Below are 16815 nucleotides of genomic sequence, written 5' to 3'. Positions count from 1 at the left end.
CACATTCTGACGTGTACGCGCACACATACAGACACACACATTCTGACGTGTACGCGCACACATACAGACACACACACATTCTGACGTGTACGCGCGCGCGCGCACACACACACACACACTTCCACCTCTCCAGGGTTCAGTCCATATGGCCTTTAGCAGAGTCCATTATGTTTACACCCCCAAGGGAAAACACGATTTTATTATTCGGTTTTTCAGGAAAACCACTACATATTCTCTTCAGCAGTACTATATCTGGTGTTACACATCCAGCAGAACCATCAAACCGTACATCCTGGGACAAAAATAAACTGCACCCAGCCAGTTAATCATACATCAATCACCATCAATTCAGTGGTATTTTAAGATAACTGCATTTGCATAAAAGTTGTTGCACTTTCTTCTGTCCTTTCATCTTAAAAAATACCACTATACTTGCAATTAATAGTTCTACATTTTTTTGTCAGAAACTAATTCCTCTTGTATGATCTTCATGAAATGAGAAAAGCTTTTGTTTTAAAACCTTAACAGATCATTTCTGCTGTTAGAAGCGTTTGTTTGTTTTCGCCCTCTGGCTGGGACAGATGGCATTATTAACAGAGTGCAGAATGTCTGACAGAGCAGAGCCCTCAGTACCTGGAGCATCTGGCTTTTTTTTACCTGTGCTGTAACTGACACTCGGACTGGTAATAAGCTGGTAAACTAAAAAACCACAGTTCTGACACACCTATCGTGTGCATTATTCCTGTAGTTTATCAGTGAGCAGCCAGCACGACCAGCTTCACTACCATGGGCTTCATATGATCGTTCCTTCAGGAGGGAAAATAAACCTGCTTTGTGGACTTGCAGAAAAAAATTAAACTCAACATTCGTAGTACCAGAGGACAGTGGTTTGGCATGCGTCATCACAGCTCAAACGCAGCCATCCCACTCATCTTGGAAAGATTAAGGCTCATGATTTCATCTTCTAAATTACTTCTACGGTTTGAATTAAACAAAAGAAACAAAACAATCCGTAGCACTCGGGAAAAACAAAAAACATTTTTTCTCTTTTCCTAAGGAGTTCAGCAAAGTCCTGTTTTGTAGAGAGAACTAGATTTAATCCCCAAAACTGCCGAACGTGCAGCTCAAGAGCTGGGCGTGTCTTCAGTGGTCACCTCCATGGTTTCCATGTCTACAGTCTCCAAGGTCACGTCCTCTGTCCCACCAAGATGGCCGCCGCATGAGGGGGAGGGGTCGGAGGTGACGATGGGGGGCTGGTCTTGCATGGCATTGAGCTCTGGAGACACGGAGACGCACACGTCCCCAGAGACGGACACGGGCCCACACACGGACAGAGCCACAGTGTCAGCAACAGGAAGTGGAGCCGACACAGGAACCGGAAGTGAAGCGGACACAGGAACAGGAAGTGAAACGGACACAGGAAGTGGAGTTGCCTCAGGGACAGGAAGTGGAGTTGACTCAGGGACAGGAAGTGGATCTGAAATTGCGGCCGAGAGGGAAGTTGGTGCGGGGGCGGGGAGGGAGACGGAGATGGGAACGGTAAAGGGGGCGGAGCCAGGGACGTGGATGGACAGCGGGGCGGAGACTGAGACCGGGACCTGCAGCGGCACGGCGACGCCGGGCGTTTCCAGGGAGATGACCTGAGTGGCGGCCATGCCGGTGGAGTCCGGCCCCACGACGGGCTGCAGCTGGGCAGCGGGCAGCTCGGTCTGGATGAGGGTGAAGCCGGCCAGCGAGGTGTGGCTGACCAGCGTGATGGCGCCGTGACTGGTGCTGGTCCACTCCCCGGAGAGCGTCACCGGCTGCACCTGCGCCACCCCCGCACCCCCGTCCGCCTGTTTACCCTCCGGCCCCGGCCCCTCCTGCCCCGCCCCCTCACCGCTCCCCCCTGCCACCGCAGGCCTTGATGAGGAGGACGATGACTCCTTGTCTTTGGCCCCGCCCCCTCCACGCTTGGTTACCTTGCGCCCCCCCTCCATGTTTCCCTCCAGAATCACCAGGTAGTTCTTCCATGGGGTGTCTTTGTCATGGGTCTGTGGGAGAGAGCAGAGCCGCTGGGTTAGTGTGAGGCTGGGTTATTCGCATTTGCACATCCAAATATCTTTTTTTTTTTTTTTTTGCATCATTTGCAAAATAAGTTGCAGTGAATAAAAATAAAGACCCCCACACTGCATTAACTGTGAGATCACACTTAACGGAGCATTCTAATGCTGATGTCACAGTCACTACTGGTAACCGAAAGCAACGGAGTTCTAGAACACTGACTTTTGAAAAAACATTCCAAAAAACAGACTCTTCAAAGGGTTACTTTCCAGAAATATCACACTTAGTAATAGGCTACTCCACCATTCAGTGCACAGCTGTGCTGAGGGTAAAAAGCCTAATAAAGGCGTGGTGTGTTTTGACCTCACCATGGTGTGGCGGCGGACGGTGGATTTGTCCGTGAAGGTGCGGTTGCAGAGCATGCACATGTAGGGCTTCTCCCCGGTGTGGATGCGGTTGTGCCGCTGCAGGGCGTTCAGCTGGGTGAACTGCTTCCCACACTCCTCACAGCTGTAGGGCCTCTCTCCTGCAAGCCCAGGGGTCAAGGGTCAAAGGGCGTCCAATAAAGAGTCACAAAGTCTGACCACAGATTCTATAGCCTGACCAGATACAGCCTCCTGATACATCCCAATTTGAGGCATCTTATAAATATTTATGTAGCGGGTGTGGGTCAAGTACAAAACCATGGCAACAGAGGTTCTGTACTGTAACACCTGAAACTCCTAATGCTAACCAGAGCAAAGCGAGGAATAGCAGCAGATCATCTGGTTAGCGTATAGAATCTGTGACCTGTTCAGCGCAGTCGGCAGTAAGCATTGGGTCGGGTCATTACAGGTGAGCTGGAGGGGGGGTACCGGTGTATTTCATGTGCGATGAGAGAGTCCCTTGCGAACGCTCTGCCGCAGAGCACACTGTACGTTGGACCCGAGGGACGGGCGTTGCTCAGGACTCCTGGAGCACTTCTACCGCAGTTCTCCACATGAAGGGTTCCCTGTCAAAAACCGAAACACAGCAGAAATCTCAGCAAGGAATGTACAGCTGGTTCTGGCACTAGTGATGAGCTGAAACTCAAAGACTGAACGCAAGCTGAGAATTGGGGAGTTACGCAGCCGTGTTTCAGTCACTGGACTGGACGTAAAGTCACTAACCTGTGTGGCAGCGCTTGTGGTAGGACAGCATGTGATTCTGTGTGAACCGCGCATCACACTGGTCACAGGAGAACGGCTTCTCACCGGTGTGTGTCCTGCCACACAAACACCACGAGAGACACGTTATACACACACACACTCAAACACACACACATTCACACACACACACACTCACACACAGACACACATTCACACACACTCAGACACAGACACACACACACACACACACACACACACACACATTCACACACACACACACACACACACACACACACACGCACACACACACACACACACACACACACAGACACACACACACACACACACACACCTACCTGCGGTGCGTTTTGAGGGCGGAGCTCTGGGAGAACTTGGCGCTGCAGTCGGTGCAGTGGTAGGGCCGGTCCCCGGTGTGGGTGCGCTGGTGCAGCACCAGGGCGGTTTTGGAGCTCAGGCTCTTGGCGCAGACGGGGCAGGCGTGCCGGTCGCCGCCGCCCTCGTGCACCTGGCGGCAGTGGCGCTTCACGTCCTTCTTGCGCTTGAAGGCCTTGCCGCAGACGCTGCAGGGGAAGAGGCGCTCGTCGCTGTGCACGTGCCGCTCGTGGATCTTCAGGTTGCAGCGGTTGGCGAAGGTCTGGGCGCAGGTGGCGCAGCGGTACGTCACCTCCGGCTGCTCACCGTGGCTCGCCGAGATGTGCTTCAGGTAGCTCTTCTCGTAGTGGAAGGAGCGCTGGCACTTCTCGCACTGGAACTGCCCGTTCCTCTTCCTCTTCTCCCCTCTGCTGCGCCCCCCCTCCTCCTCCTCCTCTTCCTCCTCCTCCTCCTCCTTCTCCTCGTCCTCTTCGATCTGAAAGTCCGACTCGCTGGGGTCGTGTTCCGCCGGGCCCTGGTAATCGTCGGCGAAGTCCGCCGGCTCTGGAGGTTCCCCCCCCATCTCAGCGCCACCCCCCCTGGAGCTCCCAGACCCATCCGCAGTCCCGCCCAGGGGCCCCTCCCCTTCTGGGACCCCCTCCCCACCTGGAGCCCCCTCCACGGGGTCTGGCGCCACCATCGGCTCTGGAGCCTTGCGCTGAGCCTTCAGCTTCCTCAGGTACTTCTTTTTGGGGGGGTCCACCGCCACCCTGCGGCCCGCCAGCCTGTTGCTCTGCCTCCGGCCCGACCCCACCGACCCCGTCGCCGCCGCCGCCGACTTCCCCTCACCCTGCTTCCGCCCCCTCTTCAGGGGGCGGGGCTTCTCCGTCAGGGCCGACTCCCCGCCCATCTCCGCGCCCAAACCGTCCTCCAGCAGGTCCGTTGCCAGGAGACCTGCCACGGGGTCGTGTTCCAGGGCATCGGTCGACTGGCCGTCCCGCAGCAGGACGTCGATCTGCGGCGCGTTTGGGTCGCCCGCGGCGCCCGTCCCCGGCCCGCCCGCCCGTCGGCACGCTTCCGCCAGGTCCCGGCACTGCAGCAGCTTGGCCATTTCCAAAATGTCGCCCGTCTTCGACCTCTCCACCTCCAGCTTAGCGGTGTACGCGAACTCCAGGAACCTGCCGAAGTCGGACGGGGGCACGGTCCCCAGGAAGATTTTCGCGGGGGGCGGGTCCTTGCCGAGAAGGATGCCTTTGAAGTAGCCACTGGAAGCCGCCAGGATCAGCTGGTGCGCCTCGAACTCCTCTAGCTCGCCCTCGAAGTCCACCTGGACCGTGATGTCACACAGGTGGCCTGTCAGTCTCAGCTGCTGCATCTCCCCCAGCAAATTCTCATGGTAGAAATTTGACGCGAGCTGGACTAAAGAGTCCCCCATGATTCCACACGCCTGCAGGAAAACATTGACGGAAACAGGAGTTACATCCTGAGTGTTATTTTTTTCCCCCCCAGTTTTTAAAACAAGGGGTTAATAGTGATAATTATTCTAGTGCTATCGAACCAAAACGGAACACCAAGGCATGTGGATACAATTTTTGCGGGCTCCTCCACATAATTCCAGTGAAGAACAACTCACTGGGTAATGGGGATTTGAACTAACTGCAAACATGGCTGTCAATATAATTAGTTGGTTTGGCAATGGAAGATAAACGTATGTACAGAAGATCGCTTTCATTACACTGTAATTCGCATACAGATTTGAGATTCACGCACATTATTGACATCACGTGTTCGAGTTCGAAGCTAACACACAATGGTGCAGTTAGCTTGGCAATTCTGGCTGACCTAGCTATCGTAAACTAATGAAAGCAAGATATCTAACCTTCGCTAACAAAGAAAGGCTGTCAACAGCAGACGCGTCATAGTCTCGACCAATACTAATTAATGTAGTCTATCTAGTTAGGGAGCAAGTGATGTATGTATGTTAGCTAGAAAACAGCTAGCGTCATCTGGCGAATCTATACGTTTGGGGACAATTGCGTTAGCTAGCTAGCGGGAGAAGTTTAAACTGAAGCATTTAGACTGTGGCGATTGAGGTATTATTTTTGAGGTATTATACCGTTGAACGACATGTAGCTAGCTAATGTAACTAAGTTGCATAGTTAAGGAACTATATAGCCAGCTCGCAAGCTAGTTAGTGGGAAAACTTTTGGTTTTCATTTAACTAGTTAGCCAGCTAAATAACTTAAAGCTATGCAGCTAGCTAGCTCCCTGCCATGCAATGGCGCGGTGTTGGATTATTTTCAAAAGCACAGTTTGCTAATTTGCACTAGTTCAGCAGTGCCATTGCGAACATATTTTTAAACAAAAGCACGTCGTTTCAACACTACGCTGGACTACATCGGTAAGACCAGATAAACATATGCACATTTCCCTGACAGCGTTCTTACCGTAAGCTCGGTAAAATGGCAGCACTCCACAAATGCAGCAGCCCGACGCTGAGAGTATTTCCTGTAAGAATTGCACCCAGAACTCCTTCGCTCTCAGCAGCGTCCATATTGGATCATGGTGGTTGAATCCGCTTTGGCGAGGTCTTTCAAAATGGTTGCGGAGCAGAAATGCGGAACGTTCCCAGATCACACGTACTCACTAAAATACATGTCCAGCAACTGGTAGCTAAACTAAAACAAAATATTACATTGTATTTCAGTAAGTTTAGTATTTACTCAGTCTAAATACAGAATAAAAAAAGTCAAAGGAAATTATGCCTACATTTCTTAAACAAGCACAATATATGCACTGATTGTACTTTTCGTTAAATGGAAGAGGATACCATGAACGCGTTAGAGGCCTTGCTCACTGTGTAATGCGTAACATCGCTACAAATTAGGAGCATGAAATCATGCAAAGTACTTTTATGACTTACAACCTTGAATTTATTGGACTCTGACGAGAACATTAATCCAATTACAAAACGTTTACCAGCCTATCTGCCTTAGAGCAGTTTCTCAGCAAGTGGCAGATCACCAATTAATGTTCCACCTCACACTGTGAGACTGGTGTTGCAATGACACATCAAAATGAACCATAGTAGGCTGACTATGTCAATCACAAGGTACGCATGTACCTGACAGAACAGCAACGAGCAAAGGCAATGTTATGCTAATGTTATGCATGCTTCCATTGAGACGCCAAGATACTTCCCATTGTTCTCATATTAGCATCACATAAATGTACCCAAAAATGTTATTTTAAAAAGTAATAAATTTCATTGTCTATTTTACATTGAATTGTGTTTTTGGCTGACACTGCTAAGCACACAACTACAATAATGATACAATAAAAAATGGTAAAGATGATAATGATAAAAAAATTGAAATGTCAACAACAGAAAAAGATAATACACTGGTATGAGTTGTGCTTTTTGTACATCGCTTTGGATTAAAGCGTCTGCTAAATAAATGTAATGTAATATATGACCAGAACACAATACTTCTATAGCAGAGTCTGTCTTTTTTATTTCTCACGTTAAAGAAATGTATTCATTGATGAATCTCAGTTGCAGGGAGCTGTTGTGTCCACCTCCTTTGTCAGGAGCATCCTGACCGTATGAAGTTCAGAGCAGGCGCTGTGATTGGTCGGTCTTGTGCCCTGTCGCTTGGGCGATTGGTGCAGAAAGACCTGAAACGGCATCCTCATGGCAACCGTCCTCACGGCCGATTCCTAACACTTTGATCTTGGACCAGTTGTGCTCTTTCTTGTTGGTGAGGTCAATGACATAGGTCCTCCATTCAGCCTTTTTATCATGAACCTGAGAGGGGTTTTCAGTTTTTTTTTTTTTTTTAAAGGGAAGAAGACTGGTGTAAGGATGTGTAATTTACAGCAGCATTATCAGAGATTTTATGTTAATTTGAAACTCCGCAGGTCCAGGTGAAGAGCTTACCGCCACGTGTCTCCGTAAGGTGGACATGTCCGTGAAGGAGCGCTCGCAGGCTTTGCACTTGAAGGGCTTCTCTCCCGTGTGGATCCTCTGGTGCCTCCGCAGCGCCCCCTGCTGGGTGAAAGACTTCCCGCACAGCTCACAGAAAAAGGGCCGCGTATCTGAGGGAGGGGATTTACATTTAGAATTTCCGAGGACTTATTTTTATTGCGTTTCGAATCAGCGAATGAGGCTAGTGTAAATCCAGCCGGCTCGGAAAGGGATATACAAGGCAAGCAATGCCAAAAAAAAGTGTAGTACTATTCAAATACAGATTATTCAGATAGAAATTAGCCTCTGAGCCAAGTATGGTGTAGTATGCAGTACACATTAAAATCCATGTTGAAATGTCCCTGTTAAATAAGATAATTTAAAAAATATACAGCTCATTTCATGGGGGAAACAGGGAGACATGCTGCAGTAGAAGCATCATGCCAGTAGAGGGTGCACTGGTGCAAAAACTCTCCCTTTTCCATACTGCTAGGCAGCAACGACAATGATTAAAAAGCAAGCAATACAGCTTGGACCACACAAGGTGCAATCAACCAATCAGTCAACCTATCCATCACAACTTTATTTTGCCTGAAGTTAATATCAACAGATATCAACAACACTGATGGCCCTGGAATGGAAAAAAAACAGAAAATCTTTTTAAAAGAGGGAAAAGCATGTGGGTGATACCTGAGTGGACCCGGCAGTGCTGCAGGTAGGACGATCGCAGACCGAAGCTCTTCCCACAGCGCTCGCAGCGGAAGGGCCGGGCCCCCAGGTGGCACACCTTGTGGTGCTTCAGGTACTCTTTGGAGGTGAAGCTCTTCTCGCACACGTCGCACTGAAACAAGCGCTGGCCTGGAGGAACACAGCACAACCGCACCAAATACGGCTGACTGTACTTCAACCAATCACGACGCGTGTGCTCATTATGAGAAAACTGAATCACGCCCATTTCCTCCTGTGTGCTGAGGTGGTAGGCGGAGTCAGGAAGTGGAGAGGACAGAAGGGATGATGTCACAGTGCTGACGTGAAAGGGAGAGCTCATGACCTCTGACCTGTGTGTGTTCTCCGGTGGGTGGTGAGTTTTCCTGAGTCCCCGAAGCTCGCGCCACAGACCTCGCAGATATAGGGCCTCTCTCCTGTGTGACCTCTGTGTGACCCCAGCAGAGACACGTCCGTCACTTCCTGCTCCGCCTCCACATATACACACACACACAAAAGTTCTCTACATCTGGCAGTTAATCACCCCCCATCCATCTGACTGGCTACACAACCCCCTGCATTGCCCACCCATTTTGATTCTCCTGGTCAATACTGCAAATGTGTCTAGTGTACCTGGTGTGTGAGTGTGTGTGAGTGTGCGTGTGTGTGTGTGTGTGTGTGTGAGTGCGCGCGTGCGCTGCATTACCTGGTGTGTGTTTTGAGCTGGGAGGGCTGTGTGAAGCGCTGGTTGCAGATGGCGCAGTGGTAGGGCTTCTCGCCGGTGTGCGTGCGCATGTGGAACAGGAGGGCGGAGCGGGAGCTGAGGATCTTGCCGCAGACGCTGCAGAGCGCTCGGGCCACGCGCCCCTCGTGCGTTCGGGCGTAGTGCGTGCGCGCGTCCCGCCGCCGCTTGAAGGTCCCGCCGCAGGCGCTGCAGGCGAAGCGCCGCTCGTCCGAGTGCACGCAGTCCCGGTGCTCGCGCCACGCCCCCGCGCTGCCCAAGCCCCGCCCACAGGTCTCGCAGCGGAACGGCTTGTCCCGCGGCTCCGCCCCGCGCGCCTGCCGGCAGCGTCGAGCGAGGGCGCGCCGCACCGGGATCCGCCCCTCGCCCCGGTCACACCGCAGCGCCCCGCCGGCCCCTCCGGAGGCTTCCGGAACACGCTTACCTTCGCTGCCCCGCCCCCTGCCCCGCCTGCTCTCTGACCCTCCCTGGCTCTTGTCTCTGGACCTACAGGCTGCAACCCCTCCGACGCTAACGTTACAGACGCCATCTTTATTTTCGGACTCCGTGCTCTCCTCCTCTTCCTCCCCCTCCCTCTCCACTTCCTCTCCCTCTCTCTCCTCTTCTTCTCCCTTTCTCTCCTCTTCCCTTCTCTCCCTCTCCTCTTCCTCTCTCCCCTCCTCCTCTTTCTCCTTGTCCTCACGGTTGTCTCGTCTGGCTCCCTCTTCCATCTTACCTTTCCCAGCATGCACCACTGTCCCTGTCCCCGGCTCCTCCCCCCCGTCCACCCCGCCCCCCTCTGCTCTGACATCATCTTCCTTGTCCGCGGGGGCGTGTCGATCCCGTCCCCTCCCCAGTCCGCCGCCCTCCTCCCTCGCTCGCGGTTCTTCTCCTCCGCTCGCCGGTGTTCCCGCTGATCCCAGATCAGTCGAGGAGCCAGATCGCCTGCAGGGGGCGGGGCTACTGGACTTCCTTCCTTTCGCTCCCAGATGAATGTTTCTGTGTTAAAAATGAAAAGATTACGAACAAATGAAAAGCTATTGTAAATTAAGATAAATAAACGACTATCTTCACTGAAAATGCTGTAGTGAAGTATTTTAATCACCACCCTGCTGGGCTGCACAGTCCTGGAGGTTTTCACAAGCAGGCTACCAGTTAGGCTGAAGTCTGCTGAGTATAACCCAAAGCCATTTACTAGTCAGTTCCAGATTTGGAGGGCTGTAAACAGCCCAGATTCGCTAGCATGTTTTTTATCTGTTTAGTTTTAGATCTACATTCTTAAAGCACAGGTGTGGCTGCCAGATCCCTGGTGTGGGGCTCAGAGTGACTCACCTGGTGTGGTATGTTGTAGGAGACTCATTTTTAGCACAGGTGTGGGGCTGCAGCAGACTCACCTGGTGTGGGGCTCTGGCAGACTCACCTGGTGTGGGTGTTGTAGGAGGATTTCTGGGCGAAGCTGGCGTCGCAGTCCGCACAGCGGTAGGGCTTCTCGCCCGTGTGCGTGCGCAGGTGCAGGGCCAGGCCGGCCTTGCTGGCGAGCAGCTTGCCGCAGCGGGGGCACTCCTGGGGGGTCTTGTGGCCGTGCACGCGGCGGGCGTGGTCGCTGATGTCCTTGGGCCGCTTGAAGCGCTTGGCGCAGACGGCGCAGGCGAAGGCGCGCTCGCTGGTGTGCACGGCCGCGCGGTGCTGCCGCAGGTTCTGCCGCGTCGCCACCAGCCGGGGGCAGAGGTCGCAGGCGTACTTCACCAGCAGCCGCGCCCCGTGCGCCCGCCGGGCGTGCGCCTGGAAGAGCCTCAGCGAGCCGAACTCCGCCCCCGCGCACTCCTCGCATCGGAACACCTCCTCCTGGGCACCGCCCCCTCCCTCTGCCCCGCCCCCTCCCTCCATCTCCGGGCATCGCATCCTCCTGATCACCACCTTGGTCGCCAGAGCAACAGTGGCGTCTGCTCTGTCTTGATTGGCCGCTGATTCGCCCTCAGAGGCATGATTCGGAGAAGTGCTACCTCCATTGCTTTCCAGAGTTTCACATTTCCCAGGTTCCAGGTTTGAGGTTTGTCCCTCTGGAGGAGCTACGCCTATCGAACTGCAGTCAGTGGGTTCGGGAGGGGTCTCTGGGGTAACCCCGGTAACCCTGCACACTTCCTCCAGGTCCCTGCATTCCAGCCTGATGGCCACCTGTAGCAGCCTTGGCAGCTGTGCCCGTGTGACCTTTACGCTGGCTGTGTAGGCGAACTCCGTGAAGGCGGCAAAGTCCTCCGAGCTGACATCCCGCAGGAGGACGGCAGGCTGCTGCGCTCCTACCGGCGCCTGGCCGATGAACACTTTCTGGAAATAGGCGCTGCACGCGGCCAGGACTGCTCTGTGCGCTTGGAAGCTGCCTTCGCGATCTTCCCGCCCAGCCTGCACTGTGACGTCACACAGGTGCCCCAGCTGGTACTGGGAGTGGAGCGACCGCAGCAGGTTGGACGCCGCTACCTTGGATTCCAGCGTGATCTTCACCTCCATCATAACGAAGCCATCTGCGAACAACAAACGGAATACGGTATGAAAAGAAATGTTACTTAATTTTTTAATCCCCAGTCGTGTTTTTGAAACACTATCCAAAACTGCAACGCCGCTTTGTCACTTGCGGAAAATCTCAATCCCAGATACATAGCCCACAGCTGAGGCGCGTGCAGCTAGTTTGGCTGCTCATTTGCTGCTATTTCGAATGTTAGTGAGCGAAATATCGGTTAATTGGGTCTTGGACTAGATATACTCATAAAAATCTAATTTGGTTTGTTTTCACGTTTTATATATTAATAAATGCAGTAACTACATTGAGAGAAAGTAAGTAAAACTGGGACAAATAATTTGCCCAGGGAAGTGGTTTTGATATGACCGTTAGCTAATTAAACACACGCCACTGTCTGCCCTGTAGGTAACGAGGGTACTGGGTAGTCAGAAAATTTCAGTCGCAACATTAAGTAAATGCATTACGCCGGTAAATTGGGTTTAGTAATATTAGCGTTGAACATTTCTGAAAATGCGAAACATTTTTTCTTTAAGGATATACTATATCATTAAACACCTTATCAGAACCGACAGAAAATCAATGCGTAATGCCGACATCTCCCTACTTACCTTGCTAATTGGAGCTGCCTACTTCAGCTAACATTTGGCTGTACAACAGCCCGGTAAGGTCCCTTTGTTGCACACAAGGCGATAAGGGGAATATTATTTTATTTTAATGTCCATGCCTTTGTATGACTAACTCGTTTGCTTGTCTCAAATGCTCAGCTATGCCATTCAAGCGCGATGCTCGGGATTTGCTTCTTGCGCGTGGGTGCGCGAGTTGTTCTGTCACAGGGTTTTGTTTGACAGCAGCGTTGCGAGATCTAAACAATGAACACATGCAGAATGGTAGCGAATGCCTGTACGTCATATCGGCACATGCGCGGTGCCGTTGTGTGAAAGGTTTTCTATGGCAACCAGATATCCCAATGACGATTCCTTGCCATTGAGCATCTCGTTACCGGCACTCCTCAACAAAATAAATTGTGTATTGTCTTAACTTCAAGCGGAACTCTTAGCCAAATCATGAATCAACCCAAACCTCAACTGTTCATTCACGGGAGTCAGCAGTGAACCCGCTTGCAGCTGTGAGAGTTCCTTGGCTGTGAATGTAGGTTGTCAAAGAGCTAAACAAATTTCGACTGATGGTTGGGGGAAACCCGAGTAGTTTAAATCTCTGAATGTGCTTTCTAACGCACCTATAATCATTCAAATCACCAGCATTCATTGAGAAAGTCCTCAAGGACCAGTAAGACCCAGAATCATGCCGTTATTAATTATGCCAATTACATATTTATATGTAAGTGACAAATTTGCCACCATGATAATTATCCATTTGAATGGAACACGTGTTTTAGTCTGATTAATGCAGATCTTCAATGCTACCGCAAATTGCTCTTCAACTCGATACCTCTCAACATGTCAGCTTAAATATAGGTTACACCCCTCGTATGTGCCCATGTTATAAACTCAGAAAATGAGCGCTCTCTGCGTTTGGGCGTGTCATTGTGACCATGCAGCCACCCGTTTTCCCCAGCTAAACACTTTGCATCACCCAGACCCTCCAGCTGGATTGGGCAGGGGGGGGGGGGGGGGTCATATACTGGTTAAGAGCCAGCCTTTCTATGGAATGCAGTGAATGATATTCCCTTATATACCTTCTTGATATTGCTGCTGTTTTGGCAGTGAGGATAATTACTGGGTGAAGTGCTATGGACTGCCAGTTTGAGGCCTGTCCTGCACATGCACAGGTTCTGGCTCATTGTGACATCACTAGACAGGGAATAGACAGGGAATGTGTTGTGTTCATTGTAAAACCCAATGAACTGTATAAGAACTTTAGCGTTCTTATACATTTCAGGTGTAAAGCCATTGCAGTCTGGGTGGACTCTCCTGCGTCCATGGAAACGTCTGGGAGAAAGTCCCAAAGACTAGCCCTCCCCCGCCCTCCGTCTCTTCTGGAAAAAATCCTGTTCCTCACATGTCCACACGAGGGCACTGTTGTATAGAAATGCCGCATCCAGATGTGTGCAGCATTGCCAATCCGCCCGGTTGAACCTATTTTAAAGACGTTTATAAAAGTGCAACATTTAGAACACGGTTGCTACCATTTTAAGCACTCTGTACCTCAGCAGCATTGAAGTCTGGCAGAGTGAGATAATCCCAGGAGGACTGTGGGATACATCAGAGCGAGACAATCAGCACGGGCGTACGCGCTCGGCGGAAGAGGGAGATTCCCCCGTTCGCTCGGATCTCCCTCGAGCACTTTAGCGCGAGCTTCCTGGCGCATTCTCTCCTGCGTCCCGTGTGATCATCTCCTTTAAAACGCGTTTTGGACGTCTGTGCGCGCACGCCGCTGGGCTGAGAGGGCTGCCAGGCCTCTTTATTGACCCAGGAAGCCCATGCGCCTCACATTAGCGGTAATGAGTTCTGCAAGCGCGCGGCCCCCTCCGATGACTCACACGGCTCGGCACAGACCGGAGGCTGCGGTTTTTCCATTTCACACAGGAATGCAGCGGCCGTGTCTCTGTCCGTCTGTCCGTCTGTCTGTCTGCAGCGGCCGTGCCTCTGTCCGTCTGTCCGTCTGTCTGCCTGCTCCAACTGAGCTGCGCTGCAGTGTCTGTCTGTCTGTCTGTCTGCAGCAGCTGTGTCTCTGTCCGTCTGTCTGTCTGCTCCAACTGAGCTGAGCTGCGCTGCAGTGTCTGTCTGTCCGTCTGCAGCAGCTGTGTCTCTGTCCGTCTGTCTGTCTGCAGCATCTGTCTGTCTGTCTGCCTGTCTGTCCGTTTGTTTGGGCTGCTGTACCTGCGCTGTGCTGTTGTAACCTTATAGACTAACAAGAATAACAAAAACAAATACATATGTATATTAATCATAACAGACAATAATATTATGATGTATATTATTATTACTACTACCGCTACTTCTACTAATAATAATAATAATAAAAGAAGAGGAAGAAGAAAAATGTATGTATCTTGAGAGGCTAAATTAGAGTAAATGTGTAATAGCTGAAGTATGCTTGCTGGAGATGGGTAATGCAGGAGATCATAAGATAATATATGCAGTTATAGTATGATGAAGTGTTAACTCAGGAGTTGTTTTTCTAATGGTGGATACAATGTGAAAATATATGAATATATTACTCCAAATGCGGGATAGAAAAACAAGCAAGAGAAATATTTAATGAGGAAAGTAGAACACCCCCCCCCCCCCCAAAAAAAAAAAACCCTAAATGTATTTCCTTGGTTGGAAAAAATGTTGAAACAAAAAAAAAATAAAAGAATGAATGAGTAGTTAGAGAAAGTTTTGGCGAGCCAGCCTGACTCACAGCACGAGCAACATGAAGCCATTAACTTGGGACGGCTCTGTCCTCACTCGAACTTTCTGCGGTTTTAAATCTCCATTAAATCAATTCACTGGGCAGCCCGGCTGGTGATGGCAAACACAGAGAATACCCCCGGCCTATGGCTGCTGCTTCCCCAGGACCTATGCCACTTTAAAAAAAAAAAAAAAAAAAAAGATTTTGTTATTTTTGCGGGGGAACCTCAGCAGCTTATGTAATATAAAGCGTTAAAGCCTCGTGCCAGACGGCTATGACTGGTGAGCGCTGTACTTAAAAAAAATGTTGGTCTTTAAAATGTTTGCTGTTCCGGAAAAATAAATAGAGCTTTATAGTGCAAGCCTGTGTGTTATAAAATTGCATTCGTGACTGCCAATGACATTTTAAGGTTTTAGTTAATATTGTTTTGGAGGTGGTGCCAGCCCAGCAAGAGGGTAGAAGTTAAGGTTGATCCAAGCCTCGGAATATATATTGACTGTTTCTGAGGAATAGGACTTGTCATATCTAGTGTCTGTAATTGGAGGGGGGCGGGGGGCTAGCAAGTCACTGGAGGGGATAGTAGAGGGTTTTGGGAGATTTATGTCGACTGGTCTCCGTGCACCTGTGAGGGAATAAACGCCGAACGCTGCCGCACACGCGGCCACGTTTTCCACACCAGTGGAACATTTTAAACCCCAGAGTTTGGCGGTTGGCGGTGTTGGCTACGCCGTTGGTTCGCGCAGTTTTCCACGGGTATTTGGGTCTGTTAACCGTCGGCAGTGAAGAGCCAGCCCCACGGGAGACGCTCCGCGGTTATTTCAACTTTACGCAACACCGGTGCGGACGCGCGCTGAGAACATCCTGTCTGTGGTGAACTTAACCTTCACAAAATGTGCGTTTGGGAGCTGCACGAAGAGGTGATCGGATCTCTCACAGGAGGCCGAAACCCGGCCGCCACCACCGCTGCTGCCGTCTCGGTGCTCTTTGACTGGCTGAACTTTCCAAACCACAGCGAACCAGTCCAGGAAAAATGGCAACAAATTACAAGCCCCGAACAGCATTGGCGGAGAGATGCGAATTTGAGACCGGGGAGCCGAGGAGGAAAGCATAAATCGCCGCGCGAGCTTGTCACGAAGATTGAAAGGCAATGAACCGCGACAAACGTGCCGCTTTAGCGCGAGCGGCGCAGAAAGGCGAGCTATGAATGGACAGGCGATGTGGCCTTCATTTGCTATTGATTTTCTAATGAATGTAAAGGCTAAATAAAAATTTTGTTGAATACAATGTTTCTCCCTCGCCGTAATAGAACTGTCCCACTCAATGGAACAAGGCTCTCCATTGAAAAAAGAACAGAATCTGAGTCATTGATTTAAAAAAAAAAAAAAAAAAAACCCTCAAACATCCTTCAGAGATAAGATTTCTCAGCCGCGTCTCGCAGACTACTCTGAATCACCGGCTATTTTCAGCGCTCCCGTTTCTCATTGAGTCGCCCTTGGTGATGTTACTGAAGTGTAATTGTATACAGCACTTAGCAGTCGGCCATTCAGGACCAAGGAAAGTGAACTCCGGATCCGGCCGCTCGCTCCCAGCACGCCGTAAATAATCCATCTGTGCGCGTGGCAGCCGCTCAAGCTCGCATCATTGTTTTGTTGTGGTGGGGGAGGGGGTGGAATATACAGACCGTTTCACAGCGAGTTCATTTAACGTTTATAGCGTTATTACACTTAGCCTATCTGAACTACGTTTTTAACGGGAACCGTCGCAGTGGTCTCGTCTATGGGACGGACGGCCAATAAGCGACGGTTGATGGATGCGTTACACATTCCAGACAGAGAGCTCGCTCGCACTTCATCCATTTCCGTGATTACCGGTTTCTGCCGACGCCTCGACGCGGACACGGCGGAATTCCATTCGTGGAACGGCAGGGTTGCTGTCCGCGGCTTGTAAATTATTATTTCACAAACCAGCCCACCCCCCTTCACCTCCGTGTCCCCCCAAACTCCTCAGA

General features: G+C 50.9%; 2 protein-coding genes across 2 annotated transcripts; both read right to left on the bottom strand.

Moving 5' to 3' along the window:
- Nucleotides 1-165: 165 nt before the first annotated feature.
- gzf1 (GDNF-inducible zinc finger protein 1) lies at nt 166-5977 on the bottom strand. The gene is made up of 5 exons (XM_064341261.1): nt 5815-5977; nt 3527-4989; nt 3188-3286; nt 2412-2583; nt 166-2033 (listed from the first exon to the last, which is right to left on the bottom strand). The coding sequence occupies exons 1-5, from the start codon at nt 5815-5817 to the stop codon at nt 1125-1127; spliced, it is 2646 nt and encodes an 881-aa protein (XP_064197331.1). The 5' UTR covers nt 5818-5977; the 3' UTR covers nt 166-1124.
- A 637-nt stretch (nt 5978-6614) lies between these two features.
- Nucleotides 6615-12417, bottom strand: LOC135258061 (GDNF-inducible zinc finger protein 1-like). Its single transcript, XM_064341260.1, has 7 exons — nt 12059-12417; nt 10356-11454; nt 8921-9934; nt 8568-8662; nt 8200-8367; nt 7483-7640; nt 6615-7350 (listed from the first exon to the last, which is right to left on the bottom strand). Exons 2-7 carry the CDS (start codon nt 11441-11443, stop codon nt 7156-7158), a joined length of 2718 nt encoding a protein of 905 aa, XP_064197330.1. The 5' UTR covers nt 11444-11454; nt 12059-12417; the 3' UTR covers nt 6615-7155.
- Nucleotides 12418-16815: the final 4398 nt, after the last annotated feature.

Source organism: Anguilla rostrata, chromosome 6 (assembly GCF_018555375.3).
Source record: "Anguilla rostrata isolate EN2019 chromosome 6, ASM1855537v3, whole genome shotgun sequence".
Classification (NCBI taxonomy): domain Eukaryota; kingdom Metazoa; phylum Chordata; class Actinopteri; order Anguilliformes; family Anguillidae; genus Anguilla; species Anguilla rostrata.
The sequence above is the reverse complement of the archived record's forward strand: the minus strand, read 5'-3'. Positions and strand labels throughout refer to the sequence as shown.